This window comes from Giraffa tippelskirchi, chromosome 10 (assembly GCF_054371585.1).
Source record: "Giraffa tippelskirchi isolate mGirTip1 chromosome 10, T2T-mGirTip1v1.2.pri, whole genome shotgun sequence".
In the NCBI taxonomy this organism is placed as follows: domain Eukaryota; kingdom Metazoa; phylum Chordata; class Mammalia; order Artiodactyla; family Giraffidae; genus Giraffa; species Giraffa tippelskirchi.
The window spans coordinates 2,923,728-2,943,405 of NC_137284.1; the positions used below are offsets into that span (position 1 = coordinate 2,923,728).

Sequence of the window (19,678 nt, forward strand, 5' to 3'; positions counted from 1 at the left end):
CAGGCAAGATTACTGGAGTGGGTAGCCATTCCCTTCTCCAGGGAATTTTCCCAAGCCAGGGATCGAACCCGGGTTTTCTGCATATCAGGCAGATTCTTTACCATCTGAGTCAGCAGGGAAGCCCCATATATGTATACACACACATATAAAAAAATAAACCAGAGCTGATGGAACCTCTGCCTTTTTATAGGTTATCTTCATAGATGTGATTCTTGCACCTTTGACCTTGGTAAAGTCATTCTGGTTTTCACTCTGTGTCTTCTGTCCCAGGCCAGCTTTCATATTTTCTCTCTGTCTGACGAAGGAACCAGGAGGAAAACTTAGCTGCCTGTTCCTCACAGGTGTTAGGGGACTCAGGAGACAGTTTGAGATTTTATGTTTTCTTGGAACAATTGTGTGCTTTCTTGGAACATTTCGGCAGCAAAATGTGGAGTTTTTGTTAAAATTGCTTTTCCCACTGTTACTTTCTTTCCCGCTTATTAATAGGTGCCCAGCAGGGCCAGTGAAGCAAACCCATTCTGAGAGATGCTGAACTTTCTCCACTTGTACAGTTTGGTATTTTCCCCGAGAGGTTAGTTACTCTAGAAACGTCTGCCCACGGGTGCTGAGTAACCTTCCCTTCCGGGTCCTGCCGCTGACTCTTCCTGGGGAAGCTGGTTTCCAGACTGAGTTTTGTCCTTGGTTTCCTCTCCTCAGAGCGTCTCCCCGCACCCCCGCCCCCCAGGTTGGAGAAGCCCTTCCACCCGCCGTGGCATTGCCTCATGAGATGCAGGGCACCTACTTCTGTGTGAATTTCAGATTGTCAGTGTTTTAGTGTGAGTGCCCTGATAGCTCAGCAGGTAAAGAATTCGCCTGCAGTGCAGGAGATAAACGAGACGTGGGTTCGATCCTGGGTCAGGAAGATCCCCGGAGAAGGAAATGGCAACCCACTCCAGTATTCTTGGCTGAAAAATCCCATGGACAGAGGAGCCTGGCGGGGCTACAGTCCAGTGGGTTACAGAGAGTCGGACACGACTGAGCACCTTGCACTCCATGTCCTGCCCAGCGCTTAGGAAGTACTTAGGATAAAACGTGTCTGTTGTTTATCCGAAATGCGAGGGTCCCGGGTGCCCTCTGTGTCACCTGCCACAGTTAATAATTAAGTGTTTCCCCAGGTGTTTGCTTTTCCTGCGGATCAGCTGGTCGAGTTACACAAGCTCCTTTCGAAGGTCAGGACCAGCCTGCTGGGGCTTTTGTCCTGAGCTCCCAGGACGTCCTGGGAAGACGTGGGCACGGGGCTGCCTTTTCCCCTCAGACCCGTCCAGTGGGTTTTGGTGGCAGATGCGTCCGTGTGTGACCATCACGCCTAAGCTGATGTAGTAGCAACAGTGACTTCTTGTGGCCGGGTGAGGACTGTGGGTGGCAGGGGGCTTGGGGCACAGGGTGCCTTCCCCTCCGTTGTCAGTTCTGTGTGACACAGACATCCTTAAACCACCCCCACCCCCACCTTTGGTCTTCTGGAAGGAAGACCCTGGGGTCAGGTACCCTTTACTGTTCAGACTGCGTGTCCACAATGGGTCACGGGCCTGGGGGCCGCAGCTGCAGAGTCACCCTGGAGAAACAAGGTGTTGCCAGCGTTTGTACATTCCCAGTTTTTGCCCATCGTCTGACCTGTCTCAAAACTGCCTCTGGATCTGGACCTGCGGGCTCCTCCCACGCCCTGTGCGACAGCGGTCACTCGGTCGTGTCTGACTCTTTGTGACCCTTGGACTGTAACCCGCCAGGCTCCTCTGTCCTTGGGATTCTCCGAGCAAGGACGCTGGAATGGGTTGCCATTTCCTTCTCCCGGAGTTTGCTCAAATTCGTATCCATTGAGTCAGTGATGCTATCTGACCATCTCATCATCTACCGCCCCTTCTTCTGCTTTAGTCTCTCCCAGCATCAGAGTCTCAGGGCATCTGAAGATCACATCGGTCGGGGGGACTTCCCTGGTGGTCCAGTGGCCAACGTGATGCACTCTCAATACAGGGGGCCTTGGTTCCCTCCTTGGTCAGGGAACTAGGTCTCAAATGCCGCAACTAAGACCTGGTGCAGGCAAATAAAGATAATATCGATATTGGGATCTCACCTAGACCAGTTCAATCAGACCTTCTGGCACCACCGTTTTTTAGAAAAAGATCCCAGGTGACTTCCTTGTGCAGCCAGGCTGAAGAAACACTGTTCTAGAGGATTATTGTTCAGTCAAGTCGCGTCCGACTCTTTGTGACCCCGTGGACCGCAGCACACCAGGCTTCCCTGTCCCTCACCATCTCTTGGAGTTTGCCAGATTCATGTCCATCGAACCAGTGATGCTATCCAACCATCTCATCCTCTGTCACCCTCTTCTGCTTCTGCCCTCAATCTTTCACAGCATCAGGGTGTTTTCCAGTGAGTCGGCTCTTCGCATCAGCTGGCCAAAGGATTGGAGCCTCAGCATCAGTCCTTCCAGTGAATATTCAGGACTGATTTCTTTTAAGAGTGACTGGTTTGATCTCCTTGCAGTCCAAGGGACTCTCAAGAGTCTTTTTTAGCACCACAGTTCGAAAGCATCACTTCTTGGGTGCTCAGCCTTCTTTATGGTCCAACTGTCTAACCCTCGGCAGTGAAAGTACAGAGTGCTAACCACTCTACCGCCAGAGAGTTCACCCGTTCTCGAGGATATTAAAACCTGGAGACCTTGTTGGAAATGATTATATATATATGCAACTAGCTAATGGTACTTCCCTGGTGGCTCAGACGGTAAAGACTCTGCCTGCAACACAAGAGACCCAGGTTCGATCCTTGCGTTGGGAAGATGCCTAGAGAAGAAAATGGCAATCCACTCCAATATTCTTGCCTGGGAAATCCCGTGGACAGAGGAGCCTGATGGGCTACAGTCCACGGGGTCGCAAACTGAGCAACTAAAACAACACACACAATGATGTAGTACATAATTTATATTTATATTATGTTATAATATGATAATTGTGTGTATATAATTATCATAATATATTATAATAACATGAAATTATTTCATATTACAATTATAATTGTAACTGTGTTCTATATTATATAGTATATATGTGGCATATAATTACGCCAGGCACTTTTTTTTTTCCTATGTAAATGGTGAAGGAGCAAATGCAGGAATGAACGTGTTGGTGGAAGTCGCAGCCAGGCTGGCTGGGACCTTCCTAAGGTAGAACCTGGGCTGGCCAGACCCTGTCCTCGGCCTCAGACCCTCCCCGCCCTCTCCAGTCTGTGCTCTTGTACGGGTGGAAAAATATGAGGCTCAGATGACAGAGGCGTTTGTCAGTGAATTCAGGAGTCCCAGGTGCTCTGAAGTTTTAGTGTTGGATGGGATGTACTTTGGAAATTTTCGGCTTCCCGGGTGGCTCAGATGCTAAAGAAGCCGCCTCCAATGCAGGAGACCCGGGTTTGACCCTGGGTCGGGAAGATCCTCTGGAGAAGGGAATGGCAACCCACTCCAGTGTTCTTGCCTGGAGAAGCTTCTGGACAGAGGAGCCTGTGGGCTACAGTCCCTGGGGTCGCAGAGAGTCAGACATGACTGTGCGACTAACACTTTTTCACTTGGTAATTTTACTTTAAGAAATGAAAGCCTTCCTGGGTGATACGGGTCATCTGCTGTCTGAGATGTTTAACCTGGGTGATACGGGTCATCTGCTGTCTGAGATGTTTAACCAGGGACCCCTCACGGGATGTGTGAAGGCAGAAGACCGAGGAGGAGGCCAGGCTGGAGGGTTGGGTGGATCAGTTCGCAGCTGCTCAGACTTGAGGCCCACAGGCCAGGGAGAGAGCCCGGTGGGCAGGTCTGACCGTGTGGAGTTGCTTGGTTCCGGGAGGACCTGGGGAGGAGGACCAGCTGGCCAGGGAGTCACTGTAACTTGCTCCAGCCCTGGGTGCTGCAAGGCAGACCTCAACCAGGCCAGATTTTCCTGGTGGTCAGGATGAGCCAGATATCGGGGTTTTCATGTGAAACCTCCGGGTTAGGACTCATTCAGCCCCCTCTGCAGGTTGGACAGAGCCGCGTTTATGGACCCCATGTCAGAGGACGGTCCAGGTGCTCTTGGCGGTAGGGGAGCCCCCAGCCCTGTCGTGGCCTTGCCTTTCCCTGGGTGTGTGTGGGGGTGCGTTTTCTGGGGTGGCGCCTGCGCTTTGCTGGGCTTCGTGTGTCTAATCAGCGGCTGGGAATGTTCTGGGACCTGGTGGCCCAGCAGAGAAGCGCTTCCATGGGTGTCCGCTGACCTTAAGTGAACTCGGGAGGTAAATGGTGGGCGTCAGCCTTCTCAGACTGGATGCCGGCTTGGAACTGGCTGAGCCGTGTCCTGCCTGGGACTTTTCTGAGGCTCGTCACCCCAGAATGAACGGCTTCCAGGGGCCGCGCGCCCCAGCCCTGGGGTGGTCAGCCAGGTGACCGTCTTCCTCCTCCCTTTCCCCTTGCTTTTCTCCCCTGCCGCCCTCCCACTTCTGCTGTGAAATATTTCCCGCACAAAGAGACGCACAGAGAATAGCGTCGCAAGCATCTGTGTCCCAGGTGTGTCGACGTCTGGCTTTCTGTCCCGTCACCTGGAACTGTTTCGAGGAAACCCAAGTTACAAGTGACGTCACGGGCCCTGTGACCCCGTTTCTGCCCCCCCCGCGCCCCCCACTTTGGCGTTCCTGTCGCTGTGGGTGCCTCTCCCCCGTCACTCACGTCGCGCTCACATCAGGCTCCAGACGAGCCTGCATCTTTCCAGCCTCTGTGAACGAGGACACCGTGTCTGAAGGGTCCCTTCTCAGGGTTCCGTTCGGGGCCCTGCGTGGGTCGTTGGGGTCCGTGCTGCTCTCAGCTGTGCTGTCCGTGGGGAGGAGAGACTACCCCTCCTCGGTCAGGCAGACCCTGAGTGGTCAGGGTGGCGTGTGAGCTGGGTTAACCAGGGCACCCCGTTTTGCAGGGAACATCTTTCTTGTTCATGTGAACTTGACCTTTGACTTCCTTTACAGAGTTCACACAGAAGTGCAACAGCTGATTTGGGATGTGCCCCCCGCCCAGAACTTTTAGTTGCCTGACCTTTTAGACCCCTGCCCACAGCGCTGGGGGTGTCCCGTGGGCAGCCTGCCCCCCAGTTCTGTCCTGCTAACAGCCGTGGTCCGAGGTGGCAGTTGGCCCCTCACCTGGGTCCCTGCCGGCCGGGGTGGAGGGCTTTTATTGCACTTGATGGTGAGGAAGCCGCCCTCCCAGCCTCCGCAGGCTCTTGGGGACCCCCGAGCCTCCCCCATCAGCCTGCCCCCATCAGCCTTTGGGATCCGCTGTGCTCCTGGGCCCGGAGATTATCTCATTTCTGAGCCTGGCCCTGTGTGCTGGGTCTATTTTTACACAGTACCTATCATTGCTGTGTTTGAAGCAGAGGGGGTTATTATAGCAGGAGCTCGGTACCCTTCTGACCCGAAGCCCGCATCTCTCTGCCTGCCGCTCTTCCTCCAAGAAAAACAAAGAGAGCTTTTCCTCTTACTCTCGAACGTTTCAGACCGCCTCACCGCCCTTTCGTCCATCCCACGGCCGCAGCAAGTTCTTTAAGCGCTGGGTTTCCAAGCACCGGGGCAGGGCTCTTGGGGCCCCCACAGGTCCTGCCTGGCTCGGGCTCCGGGGGGAGCTGGGAGTGTGTGGAGGTGTGTGTGTGTTACCCACGCAGGTCGCCCAGCCTGCGATCACGCCCCCGGACACCGGTCTCCGCCACATCGCCGGCCTCTTCCTCGAGCCTCGCCTGACGTCTGTCTCCCTCCTCCCCTCTCCATGTAGACACGCGCAGCCATGCCACGCAGCCCCACATCCAGCGAGGACGAGATGGCCCAGAGCTACTCAGACTCCTCGGAGGAGTTGGAGTCAGACAGTTCCAAGGAGGAGACCATCTACGACACCATCCGGGCCACGGCCCAGAAGCCGGGCGGCGCCAGGACGGAGGAGGGCCAGGGCCGCACGCTGGTGCTGCGCATCGTCATCGAGGACCTGCAACAGACGGTGAGCCCGCCCGCCCACCCGCCCGCCTTCCGGGCCCATGGCACGCGTGACCTGGACTCCAGGGGCCTCTGCTTGCCCCCACCCCATGAGCGCCGGCCCGCCCCCTCCTGCTGGGCCCTCCTCCCCCTTCCTCCTCCCTACTCGCTGCACCTACTATGTGCAGGCATGGAGGCCAAGCCTCTGAGCACAGAGATCAGGCTTGCAGAGGCAGCAAGCACAGTGGGTGCCTTAGTAAACGGGTTGCCCGCCCCGGGCAGGCCCTTCTGCCTCCCCTGGCGCTGGGGTCCCCACTTCCTGGAGTCTGCAAGCTCTGCCTGACGTGCCCTTCCCTGCCCTGCCCGCCGGCAGCCCCTGAGTCGTCCCTCGAGGTCCGAGCCCTATGGTGAATTTGCATGAGGTCCCTGTGGCCACAGCGGGTGCAGGAGAGGGGTCCCCCTGGCCGTGGTGCTGTTTCGGGGGCCTTGGAGAATACAGGTTCCCTCTGTGGTGGGCAGGGCAGGTGGCAGGGCTGCACGCTGAAACTGGATGGGTGGAGCCTGGCAGGCGGAGTCAGGGGGCTGCACCAGGCATGGTGGGGGTACCCTTCGGGTTGGGCGGGGCTGGACCTGAGCCCCCTGCGGAGTCACGTCCAGGGTCTGGCTAGTGGATGTGGCATCCGGGCCCTCGGGGAGGCTGGGAAGGTTCGGTGACCCCAGGAGGGGCTTCCGGAGGCTGGCAGGTGGTGCACAGACCCACAGTCGGGCCGAGTGGGCGCCTCCCGAGGGGATTCTTGTCTCTTGGGATCAGGTGACTGGGATCTCAGAGGGCAGCCCTTCCTGCTGCAGCTCATGCTGGGGGGCTCCCCTTCGGGGCGTCTCCTTTCTCGTTGTCTCTGCTCCTTAGGTCTCCGTGAGGCTTGTGTGCCCGAGAGGACCCCTCATTTTAGAGTTTAGAGAGGAGGTGGGAGAGGTGGGGCTGGGAAGAATATAGACTGGGCTGGAGCGGGTGTAGATGGCCTCTGGGAGGCTCCAGCCTGTGTGCTTGAAGGCCCTGCTGGGAAGGGGCCTGGCTGGGATCAGAGGGACTGGGGAGGCCCACGGTGCCACCTCCTGGCCGATTGGCGCCGATGTGTCCTTTGGGCTCTGACCCAAGGCCAGTCTCCTGGGCCTCAGGTCACCCAGGAAACCCCTGCTATCTGGGAGCGGCCCTGCCTGGGCCAAGGGTGCTGTGCCCTGGGGTCATCTCAGGGCGAGCTCTCACGACCCCACCTTTCAGGGAGAGCTCAGGCGGACCTGAGCCCTAGAACCAATCTGGCGACATGGCAGGTTCAGCTCGTCTTCCTTCTGTGTCATCTGACGTTGCTTATGAAAGTTACGTGATTATTATAAAAGCTTCAGGTCACGTGGAGAAGCACAGACGCCAGCTCCCGGAGCGGTTGTCGGTTGTCGCTGACGTTTCATGAACATTTCAGACGTGTCTCTCCAAAGGGTTGCAGGTAACGGGTGGCCTGGGTAAGCACAGACTCAGAGTGGATACGCTGTTAATAAATCAGCATCGTTGAGGTGACTTAATTTGAAAGTGAAAGGAGAGAAAGTCAGTGAAGGAAAAGCTGAACTTTAGTAATTTTTTTTTTTTTTTTCGCCACAAGAGAGACTGTTTCCAAATGAATCTATCAAGTTAAAAGAAATGATTACAAAATAACACTGGAAGGCGGATCTCTTTATTGGTTTTTATTTTTGATTACAGTTTTTTTCCTCCCTTTTTTTTTTTGCTGAAGGAACTTGGTGCTCTCTCCCTGTGTATTGGGGGTGGATTAAACTAGTTGCTGTAATGAACAGCCCTCCAAACCTCAGGCACCTGACACATAGATGTCGCATTTCTCAGTCCCCTGGGGGTTGGCAAGAATGAGGACGGGGCGGTTCGCATCCACGCAGCCGTTCAGGGACGCGGGCTCCCTGGACTGGAGGCCTTCTCGGGTCTCCTGTATCTGCTCAGAGGGAGTGAAAGAGGAAACTGCTGGGCCACATCTCTCCTCCCATCTTCCCTGTGCCCTCGGGAGGCTGCTCCTGCCTGCACACACCTGACCCATGCGCTTGACCCACGCGCTTGACCTGCAGCTGACCACAGGCACCTGCCCCGCGCACCTGGCCGCAGAGGAGGCTGCAGAACGGAGTTTAGCTCTGAGACTGGGAAGGAAAAGATCAGTGTGTGGAGAACAAGCAGCTGTTTTGCACATGCACACACACACTCACACGTGTACACACGTGAGGCCTCTCCTCCCCACCGGATTCTTGCTGGTGTAGAGCGCTCTGCCCGGGGTCACCGTCCACCCCACGTGATGCCTGTCCCTCCCCCAGGGTCCCTGCTCATTGCCGGGTGCACAGTGGCCTCCTCTTGTCACTGCTCTTTATTCCGCCCCACCTCTTAGGTGGATGGAGCTGACTGTCCAGGGTTTTCTCAGGAGGAGGTCCTGGGGGCAGTGCTTCCCCAGTGACCGGCCGCTGGTCTCGCTGCTGGGGTCCATTGCCCGCGGGGGATGCAGTGGGTCAGGGTCCTGAGTGCCTCTGGCTGCATCCTCGTCCGTGGACCAGTGCACAGCCTGGCTGCACGTGCCTTTCTGTGTCAAGAGTATTATTTAACACATACAGTTGACTCAGGATTAGCGCCAGGCTCACAGCCAGCAGCCTGGGACTCACACCTGGAGGCAGCTCACCTGACACATGATTTCTCCCCCGAGACTCGTCACCGCCTTCTTGTCCGTGGACACCAGATCCCGCTTCAGCTCTGTGCCTGGGGGCCATTTTAAACCTCAGGATCGCCAAAAAAAAGCACCAAAATGCAAAACAGGGCCCCGAATAGACCCGGATAAAGACACTTGTTTATAAGATTGCGGCGGACACAGGACGGAGCTAGCTGGTCCTCTGCTCAGACCCGGCTAGGGACCGGCGTGTCTGCTCTGTCTGTGAGTGGCCACGGTGGCGCTGCTCGTATTGATTTGGGGTTGCCAGTAGGTTTTAGCAAGTAGGCAAATCCCCAAATACAGAATCTGCGAAGAATAAGAACTGTGTACATGAGCATGTCAGCTTGTATGTGGTTTTCTTGTGTAATCTTTGAGCTGTAGCTCCTACCCTGTGTCGCCCCAGACCTGCAGGGATGTTGTTTGATGGTCCGCTTGCCCTGAACTTGTGCTAGATGTATCTTGTCCAGGACTGGATTTTTTTTTCTTTACTGGATTCCTAAAGAATTGACTTCAGTTACTAACCCAGGTGGCTCAGATGGTAAAGCATCTGTCTGCAGTGCAGAGACCTGGGTTCGATCCCTGGGTGGGAAGATCCTCTGGAGGAGGGCATGGCAACCCACTCTAGTTCTCTTGCCTGGAGAAGTCCATGGACAGAGGAGCCTGGCGGGCTACAGTCCCTGGGGTCGCAGAGAGTCAGACATGACTGGGTGACTAAGCGTGAGCACTGACCCAGGAAGTGTTTGGTGCTGGCCGTTCTGTTTTTCCTGAAGGTGTCTGTTTCCCAGATTTTTCCTTTTTTCCCTTCCTCTCTCTGGGAGCTGTTCTCTGTTCAATGACAGTTTCCCCTTTTTATTGAAATACAGCTGATTTACAATGTTGTGTTAGTTTCAGGTGTGTAGCAAAGTGATTCAGTTATACACATACGTATATCAATATGCTTAAATATCTATTCTGTTTCAGATTCTTTGCCCTTAAAGGTTATTACAAAATTGAGTATAGTTCCCTGTGCTATACTCTAGGTCCTTGATGTTATTTTATATTTGTGTATATGTTAGTCCCAAACTCTTAATTTATCCCTCTCCCATCTTTCCCTTTGGTAACCATAAGTTTATTTTCCATGTCTATGAGTTTATTTCTGTTTTGTGTATAAGTTCATTTGTATTTTATTTTAGATTCCACATATCAGTGATATCATATGGTATTTGTCTGACTTTACTTAGTATGATCATCTCTACGTCCATCCACGTTGCTGCAAATGGTGTTATTTCGTCCTTTTTATGGCTGAGTAATATTCCATTGTTTGTGCCACGTCTTCTTTGTACATGTATCTGTCGATGGGCATTTGGGTCGTTTCAGGTCCTGGCTATTGTAAATGGTGCTGCAGTGCATGTTGAGATGCATGTATCTTTTTTTTTTTTTTTTTTTTTAATAAATTTATTTATTTTAGTTGGGGGCTAATTACTTTACAATATTGTAATAGTTTTTGCCATACATTGACATGAATCAGCCATGGGTTTACATGTGTTCCCCTTCCTGGACCTTTTGAATTACGATTTTCTCCATATGCACGCCCAGGAGTGCGATTGCCGGATCGTATGGTAGTTCTCTTTTTAGTTTTTTCAGGCACCTCCATACTGTTCTCCATCACGGGAATACAGTCACTTTTAATATTGGCTTTTCCTCCTCTTGTTTGGTCACCTTTTCTCTCATGGCTTTGATCACCTGTTGTTTTCCCTGTTTGTCCTCTCTTCACAGTATTTTCAGGTGCATCCGTTCTGACTTCTGGTTGATCACGGTCGCGTTGTTTCCCCTGTTGGTTTTTGTAGCCCTGCGCTTGCTCTTTTTGGAAATTATTCTTTCGAGTTGTTGTTTGTAGAGTAGGTTTCACGGCTTATTATTCCCCCTGGCACAAAGCACTGAGCTTTCTTTTCTTCTGATCGGGTGTATTTTCATCCAGAGCAGGTGAACCTTGTGTCTGATTTTTACTTGCTGTCCTTCTTCCCTTTCTCCGTGTCTTTTCCCGCGACATCTTCCTTATTTCTGCATTGTTTCTCCTGACCTGTCTCTGTGGTTTGTCAGTGACTTGAATTTCTGTTTGTTCTGGTCTCGGGAGTGAGTCAGACTTGGGGGTCTGTCTGTTGGCCCTTTTACACACGGGCCCGGGGGCAGGGAGTGCTGAGTCTTTTTAGAAGGTCCGGGCTCTCTTTTCTGAGGTTTCCTGGTGCGGGGAGCTTTCCCCTTCTTGTGGAGGGACACCGCCGACACTCCCACTCAGAAGCCCTGCCAGAACGGGGTCTCTGCTGGATAGTCAGCCCCAGGGGGCTCCTTTGTCCCCCCAACCCCGGCTCAGCCAGAGGAAGGAAGAGAGAAGGACCTTCAGTTCACATCTGTCAAGAATAGAGTATATTAGTGCATAATGTCTGGATTTTTAGATGCTTCTCTGGCAGTCCAGTGGCTAGAAATCCACACTTCGATGCGGGGGCAAGGATTGCATCCCTGGTCAGGGAACTAAGATCCCACATGCCACAGGACGTGGCCAAAAAAAAAAAACCCCACAAAATACCAGGATTTTTGTCCCCCCCAGTGAACATTGGGGGGATTCTCCCCTCAGAGGGTTCGGTTTCCCTAGAGCATCCAAGAGGGATGTTTCTGGCCGTAGGTCATGCCTGTTTTGGCTTTTCATTGTTTGGGGTCACTGGGTCAGACTGACTAAACCCCTTCTTGGCTCCTAAGTGCAGCCCTGGTCATCCTGGCGGGGAGCTGGAGTGTGGACCTGGTGACCCTGCCACCCCGGCGTGGATGGATCCTTACGCTGCAGGGTTTAACCCCTTGAGCCCCTAGATTCTGTTACTGTTTATTGATGCTGGAGGATTCAGAGACTGGGGAAGCACTCCCCTCAGATTTCAGACTCCAGACCCAAGACTGAATGGGAAGGCAGAGGGCAGGTGAGACAGAGCCGCTAGGGTGATGTGCCCCTTCTCTGCCATTTCCCCAAGGTGGGCTGCCCGCATCCCCGGGGCTGGTACTCAAGGGCTGCAAGCCTGGGGTCCCCGAGCAGGTATGCAGTGAGGCGAGCGGGCTGGACTTACAAATGCCTGTGTCCTCCACTGCTTTCCTTGGTCAAAGCCCCTCCGTCAGCACCGTCCACCCAGGGAGGCCCTTTTCCTTGCAGTGGGGAGGGGCCGTCTGCCACCTTGCCTGCTGAGAGGTTCCCAGGGCAGCCTGGCGAGTGTGTGGGATGTCAGACCAGGCTGTCCCAGGCCCGCTGATGGGGCCAGAAGGTGTTCTGTCCTCTGGCCGTGGGCTTTGGGGACCCATAGGGGGCTTCCCAGGTGGCGCTAGTGGTAAAACATCTGCCTGCCAATGTGGGAGACACAAGAGACTCAGGTTCGATCCCTGGGTCGGGAAGATCCCCTGGAGGAGAGAATGGCAACCCACTCCAGTATTCTTGCCTAGAGAATCCCATGGACAGAGGAGCCTGTTGGGAGGTGCATGGTGGTCTACAGTCTGCGGGGTCACAAAGAGTCAGACACGATTGAGCGACTAAGCCGCCAAACCATCGGGAGTTACTGGTGGAGACACACCTGCTCTGCAAAAGGAAGATTCTTCCCCAAAGGAAGATCCTTTCAGGGTCTGGAGTCCACTCCCAGGGGCATAACTGTTTCCAGAACCTTCTGAAGACCACCTCTCTTTGTCTCTTTGTCCGAGACAAACAAAGGCCCTGGAGCCTGAGACTAGAAATCCCATGGGTGCGAGCCCTCAGGACAGAGCGGCCCTTGTTCCCACGAGAAGGCCCTTGCTTTGGTGAGTCCTGGAGGCGGAGACGAGAGACCTGCTTGGAATCCTGCCCGGAGGGCTCTCGATGCTGCCGAGCAGGTTCCTCAGCCCCGCACCTGCCCGCGGCTTCTCAGGAGCCCATGTGGTGCTGCTTCTGCACCAGGCAGGGTCCCTCCCCATGTGGGATCTCTACCCAGGTGGGGTCCCTCCCCAGGTGGGGTCTCTACCCAGGTGGGGTCCCTCCCCAGGTGAGATTCCCTCCCCAGGTGGGAGTCCCTCCCCAGGTGGGGTCCCTCCTCAGGTGAGATTCTCTCCCCAGGTGGGGTCTCTACCCAGGTGGGGGTCCCTCCCCAGGTGGGATTTCCTCACCAGGTGGGAGTCCCTCCCCAGGTGGGGTCTCTACCCAGGTGGGGTCTCTCCCCAGGTGGGAGTCCCTCTCCAAGTGGGGTCTGGATATGCTTCTTGGCCCGCGTGACCGCCCTTTCTGCATCTCGGCGGGACTGGAGTGTTGAGCTTTGGTGGAGAGTGCTGGTCCTCCCTCCAGGAATGCCCCCTCAGGTCACTGCACACTCTGGTGATCAGAGTCCTGGCTGTCGGGGGTGCTCAGGCCATGCAGGGCGCCGTGGTGTGGGCTCCCGGACGCGGTGTGCGGGCGTTCCTCCTGTTCGCCGGAGCATCGCAGATGCGCAGGGAGCTCACTGTGGGGTCGAGGGTTGGCAGGCACCCATCAGCTTGGCCTTTTAAGCGGGAGGCTTTGCGCCAAAATCAATAGAAACTGTAGCTCTCGTGTTCTTCCTGTTTGGGGCGCAGCGAACAGAGACGTGGGACCGGTGCTGGCACCGGGGCCCTCCCAGTCCTGTCCAGCTCTCCCTGAATGTCACGTCACACGGACAGCACAGGACGCAGAAGGGACAGGGATGCACTCTCTGGGTTCCCCTGGGTGTTTATGGCTTCAGCCCCCTCGCCCACCTCCACCCAAGAGTTGGCACCGAATGGCTGCAGGGAGCTGCCAGCCCTCGTGTCGGTCCCCATGACCCGCCTGGGAGAGTTAACGGGGTCCGTGGGCCTGGTGTGCCTGGCAGAGACTTTGGGAAAATGCCTTTGTGCTTTAATCAGTGCTTCCGTCTGTTAGATAGCTGCATCTTCAAGTTTATTTAATTTGGAAAATGCGTCTCAGCTGCTCTCCTCACCCCTAGGCCACAATTCATCTCCTTTCACCCGTTTGTCTCACTCAAATTTCTCCCCAAGAGCATTATCCCATAGCATCCTACATCCCGTATCTTCGCTACATCCCGCATCCCTGCAGCATCCTGCGTCCCTGCAGCATCCTGCATCCCTGCAGCATCCCGCATCCCTGCAGCATCCCGCATCTTCACTGCATCCTGCATCCCTGCAGCATCCCGAATTCTCGCCCACCTGCCTCCCCCACCCAGCCCCACACATCAGCTGGCAGCCACACTTCCGGGTCCATCGCTTGCCTCCAGTCAGGCCATCAGATGGGCTCAGTCCAAGGACCTCGGCCCTCCTATTTGTCACTTAGGCTCAAAACAGAACTCCAAGCCTGCAGAGGCTTCACCTGCTCCTCCCCTGGGTTTTTAATCCCTCCTTTATCCTGTTGCCACAGACAACCATCATATTTGCTTTTCACATCTGAGGCTTCCTGTGTTGTGGAGTAAGGGGAGGACTTCAGCCTGTCCTGGCAGTTTTGAGCCTGTCTCCTCTTGCGGTAGCTGAGAATCCAGCCCCTATGGCTGGCCTCTGGCTCTGCAAAGACCAGGAGGTGGGCATGCATCGTGAGAGAAGGTCCTGGAAGGGCCTGTGCAGGAGTGGCTGGTCACCCTGAGATGCTCCATCGGAGCACGTGGCTGGGCAGGTGTCCCGTTCATCACTCTGGGCTCCCTGGGGGTTGGAGTCTCCTTCCAGACTTAGTTCCACTCCCAGATTTGGCCTCGGTTCCCTAGGATGTGTTTTTCCTGGAGGGATGAGGTGGGTTAGATGGACCTTCTGCTGTGTTCTCTGGTCATCCAGGCACTGGGTCAGTGGAGAGCGGGAGGCTCGGGCCAAGGGACTGGTTGGCCCAGCCTGGCCCATGCAGCCCAGCCCTTGGGGCTTCCTGCCGCCTGGGCTTGTCTCGCTCAGACAGGATTCCTTCTTGGGGGAATCTCGTCTCTCATGACAGCCGGGCTCGGCGAGGCTCTCCCCGCCCCCGCCCCCCCCCCCCAACAGGAGGCCTTGTTAGCTCCCACGTCTGTCCAGCGCCCTCTGGCCACGGCATGTCTCCAGCTGGACCTCCCATCCAGGGCACAGACTTCATTTCGCCCTTGACGCGTTCTCAGTTGGAAGCTCAGAGGCCCCTCGACTCAGATGGTCCAGAACAGATGCCACCACCCTGTCCCCTTCCCTCTGACCCTCCAAACTGGGCCTGCAGGGTCCCTCTCTCCCCCAGTGGTTACCATAGAAAAACCCAACCTTATGGAGGTGTCACTACAGGCCACGAAGTTCACTGACTTGAAGGGCACCGTCCAGTGGTTTTCAGTAAGTCTGCTGAGCTGTGCACCCACCATCCGGGTCTGGACTCGGCTCATCACCCGCCTTGTTCCTCTTTGCTGCTCATCCTCAATCCCCTTTCCAGCCCTGACAACTGCTGACCGTGTTCTGTCTTCACGCATGGAGTCACCTCTTCTGGACGATCCATGTGAACATGTCACATGGTGTGTGGGCTTTCATGTCTGGCTTCTCTCACCCAGCAGCATGGTTGTGATTCTCACCTGCATGGAAGCAACTGTCTGTTTTATTTCTTTTTATCGCCGAGTAGTAGCTTATAGATCAAGTGGCTCGTTCCATCCCCCTGGTGGTGGTCAATTGGGTTGTTCCCACTTTGGGCTGTGAGCCTTCTCTGATTCCTTTCTCTGAGCCAGTACGCAGGAGTTATCCAGGGCCTACCATCGCCCCTCCGCCAGTGCACTGCCAGGTCCTGCCCTTGACCTTCTGAATCCCTTTGAACCCGTGTCACGGTCTCCCCACCCCAGCCCCGTCTCTCCATCTTCCCTCTGAGGAGCTGCAGACGCCTCTCTCCTCAGAAGTGTTCTGCACCTGCCGGAAGTGATTTCTTAAATGTAAACCCAGTTGCCACTTTGTTGTCGAACCCCCCTCCCTCCACGAGGCTTTCTGTGTTTAGGGTAATATCAAGTGTACACGGCGCCCCGTCCCCTGCAGATCCCCCAGCTTCACGTTTAGGACATCATGAATTCATCTCAGCCCTCGCCTGCACTGCACGAGGGGTGATATCCGAGTTGAGCCCCAGGTGATGAGAGATTAGCTTGTAAAGATCTTGGGCCAGAACCTTCTGGGCAGAGGGTTGCAGGAGTGGCATGCCTGAGGTGGGAATGAATGGGGTTGGTGTGTCGGGGCAGCGGAGAAGGTCAAGGCTGCCAGCTGGGTGGGTGCTCGGGGCAGAGGGCGGTGTGTAGGGGCTGAGGCGGGCTGGGGGGTGTGATTCCCCCTGAAGAACAGCGAGGGCTTTGGAAAGGTTTGGTGCAGAGCATGAGATCTCTTCTCTCAGCTTCTCTCAGGCGAGGATGGAAGGAAGCAGAGGCAGGTGGGGGGTCCCTGCAAGAATCTGGGACCAGGGGCAGCGGGAGAAGGTGGACACGGGGCGGGGGTGGGGACAGGTTCCTGATGACAGAGTTGGGGTCATCACAGCGGATGTGACTCTCGCAGGAGCGTGCGCTCTGGCCAGGAAAGAAAGGGTCCTTGAGGGTGACTGGTGGCAACATGGTTTGAAATGTGGTGCTTGCATCTTTGCACCTTCTCAGGAAAGGAACAAAAACAGACTCCTTTTCTTTTAAAAACAGAGATGTCATTCACATACCGTGCACGTACCATACCGTTTTCCCATCAAAAGTGTGCAATTCAGTGAATTTTAGTTAATTCAGAGGTGAGGGTACCCACCACCACAGTCAATCTTAGAGTATTTTCATCACCCCAAAAAGAAACCCCGTACCCATTGGCGGGGATTCCCCGCCCCCTCCCCCAGTCCCTGGCACCCGCTGGTCTGCTTTCTGTCTCGATGGCTTTGCCTGTCCTGGAGGCTCTGTGTCGGTGGCATCAGGCGATGTGTGGCCTGGGAGGGAGCCTTCTATTTATTTACTCCTGTTGTCAGCCTCTCCTATTGGAGACAAGCCCCTCCCCACAAGTCTCCCCCCAGAACAGCACTTATCCCGCTGGTGCCTGAAACGCCTCCGTTCACTGGCCTCGCGGGTCGCCCACAGCCCGGGCCACACAGCAATGAAACCGCTCTTGTCTCAGAAAGTGCTTTCGTCTGCCATGCTGCCGTTGCATTTTCAGGTTTTCCTCGCCTACCTGCTTGTTTGCTGACCACAAGGAAGTTCGCTTGGGATTTTAGACTTAATTAGAAAGTTAGCTGCTTGTGACCCTGACTTGAGTACATGTTCTGCCCTAAAAAAGTCCTCAGAGGGGACTCAGTGGGCAGAAGGAGACGACAGTGACCACCGCCTTCATTCGAGAGTGGTGCTTTCAGCCGTGCAGTGTGGTCCAAGGCCGACGCCTGTCTAGCCTGGGAAGCCCTGAGAGGCTGAGGAATGCCTCAGGTTCCAGACTGATGTGTCTTTTTTTAATTTAGAGAAAACTGAAAATATAGGAAAAGACAAAGAGTAGTATCATCCGTACCAGTTTTTATTATATATTATGCAGAATTGACAGTGGTTAACATTTTGTCATTTTTTAATTATAGGGTTAGAATGTTTCAGATAAAGTCAGTGTCTCTCTCACCCTCCTGGCCGTTCTGCTCAGGGACAAATATTGTACGAACCCCACTTGTCCCTCGTTCTTCTGTGTGTGTCAGCGGTCACTAGAGGGTATTGTGAGGTTGAGTAAAAAAGGAAATTATAGATAACCTGGTATCACACTGAGCATGTCATTTGTAACTTACGTTTTCCACTAGGTGTTATGTTTTTAAGGTTTGTCTTTATTCTTATTATCCAACCACTTATTCATCCATCCATCCATCCATCCTTCCATCCTTCTATCCATACACCCATCCATCCATCTGTCCATTTGTCCATCCATGCATCTATCCATTCATCCACCCATCCATCCATCCATTCATCTGTTCATCCATCCACCTGTCCATCCATCCATCTGTCTGTCCCTCCATCCACCCATCCATTCAGCCAGCCATCTGTCCAGCTGTCCATCCATCCATGCATCTCTCCCTTTGTCCATCCTTCTCTCCATCCATCCATCCATTCAGCCAGCGATCCATCCATCCCTCCATCTGTCCATGCATGTATTCTCTTTGCCTCGCAGGAATAACATGGTTTGGATATTTATCTCTACTTTGAGCCACGCTGTTTTGTCCTTTGTAGTCTGTGGTTGGATCACTTGGTGGGGACAGAAGCATGGAATCTGATTTTCTTTGTGATTTCGTAAATTGCTTGCTAAGGCCAAGGAGAGCCCTCTCCCCCTGGTCCCCGACTCCCCCTGCCTCCATTTTCTTTGTGATGCGGTGATAATCAGCCTCACTGTCCTTAAGTGCAGTGGTTTACACGTTATGGTTTTAATCAGGAGATTGATGTGTCATCACTTGTTTAAACCAAAGGGGAAGGCTCAGGTACTTTCTGGTGAAAGTCTGTGGGAAAGTTGGGCTGTGACCGAGCTGGCTGTCATTCACGTTGTGGGGCAGCTTGCTAAAGGCCGGGAGAAGCTTTATTCTCACTCCTTTCTAGGTGGACGGACGGGAGCTCTTCCTCCGCTTGGTGGGCGCAGCGTCTGGCCCCGGGCACTGGGCTACCCTCCCCCATCTCCCTCTCTCCCCTGGAATCCACTTCGCGGCCCCCCAGTTGAACCCTCCCAATTCGCGGCTCCGTCCCATGCCATGGGGCCAAGTTGAAACTCCTCAGCCCTCAGGTCTGTTCATTCCAGCCCTGCCTCTGGCAGCTCTGTGATGCTGGGGGCAGACCTGAGGGTCCAGCGTGTTCCCTTCTGGGCTTGGGGCTGCTGATACCTCCGCAAGGAGAACACGGGGAGAAGATGATGGATTTGACACAGTTTCTTTGCTGGGCTGGCGGGCACATGGTGCGCACTTTGTGTCTGCAGTCAGCGTGGCTTAATCCTCCTCCTTCTGCTCTTGCCGCTTCTAGGAGGACCCCTTAGCTGGCATCAGATCCTCCACTTGGCTCTGTGCTTGCCGGAAATCATGGGGACCAACAAGGAAAATGAACTCGCCTCCAGGGAGGGCGTGAGTCTCTGGCAGAGCCCAAGCCAGTGCCTCTCAGGTGCCAGGACCTTGACGGTACAGAGGACCACTAGCTGGCCCCTCAAAGGTCACCAGGTCTGCCCACCGCTTCATCACAGCGTCAGGGGCTGCTTTCAAACTTTGATTCTTTGAAAAATGTTTTTCTGATTGGAAAAACCCTAACCCATGGCCACTTTGGCCTTTCTTAGTGTTTAAACATTCAGAAGCACCAGTGTGGCTCCTGGCCATCACCTTCCTCGGATCAGGCTGTCCTTCTTGGTCAAGGTCAGTCACGGTTTCCCCCTTCTGTATACACACCCCTTCATGTGTGACCTGTGACAGCATTTGGCTATTCCCCACGACGAGTCCAGCCTGATGGATCTTTGTCCACAGCAAAAAGCATCATTTCATTTGGGCAATTGCATTTGGAAACCGTCCCAATAACGATTTGGGGGGCAGAGGTTCGCAAGTGGCGGGTGAACAGCTCTTACAGGCCAGGCACCCCTCGATGCACCTTTAAATGACTCCTGGCAGGTTCTGTTTATTGAGAGTCTTTGAAATGCATCATGAAAGCATTGAGGATGACATGAAACGTGCTGCTTTTGCAATGAAAGACGTGCTCAGAAGCAGGGATTTCTTTCAGAATATCCTGCTTTCTTGCTGAAAGCACTGGGGTCTGTGTCTCCAGCTCCTCATCCAGAATGGGGTGACACGGGGGCTCCCACAGCATGGTAACCCCCGAAGGCTTTGTCAGTTCCCCTCCCCCTCCTCCTGGGTTTTTCCTGGAGAAAGTCAAGAATGAGCTGAATTTAAGTCTCACCTGAGGACTATGAGCAAGCCGAGGAGGTGATATGAACAGATGCGTAATTCAACCTGTGTTGTTGATGGTTCTTCCCTTGGCCTGCAGACA

General features: G+C 54.5%; 1 protein-coding gene across 1 annotated transcript in view; it reads left to right on the top strand.

Annotated features, from left to right (window-relative positions):
* SHANK2 (SH3 and multiple ankyrin repeat domains 2) overlaps positions 1 to 19,678 on the top strand; it is a 562,195-nt gene that overhangs the window by 83,237 nt on the left and 459,280 nt on the right. Inside the window, exon 3 of the mRNA XM_081533759.1 lies at positions 5,798 to 6,016. Within this exon, the coding sequence (XP_081389885.1) occupies positions 5,810 to 6,016 (207 nt within the window). The 5' untranslated portion in view covers positions 5,798 to 5,809. The remainder of the gene's footprint in view (positions 1 to 5,797; positions 6,017 to 19,678) is intronic.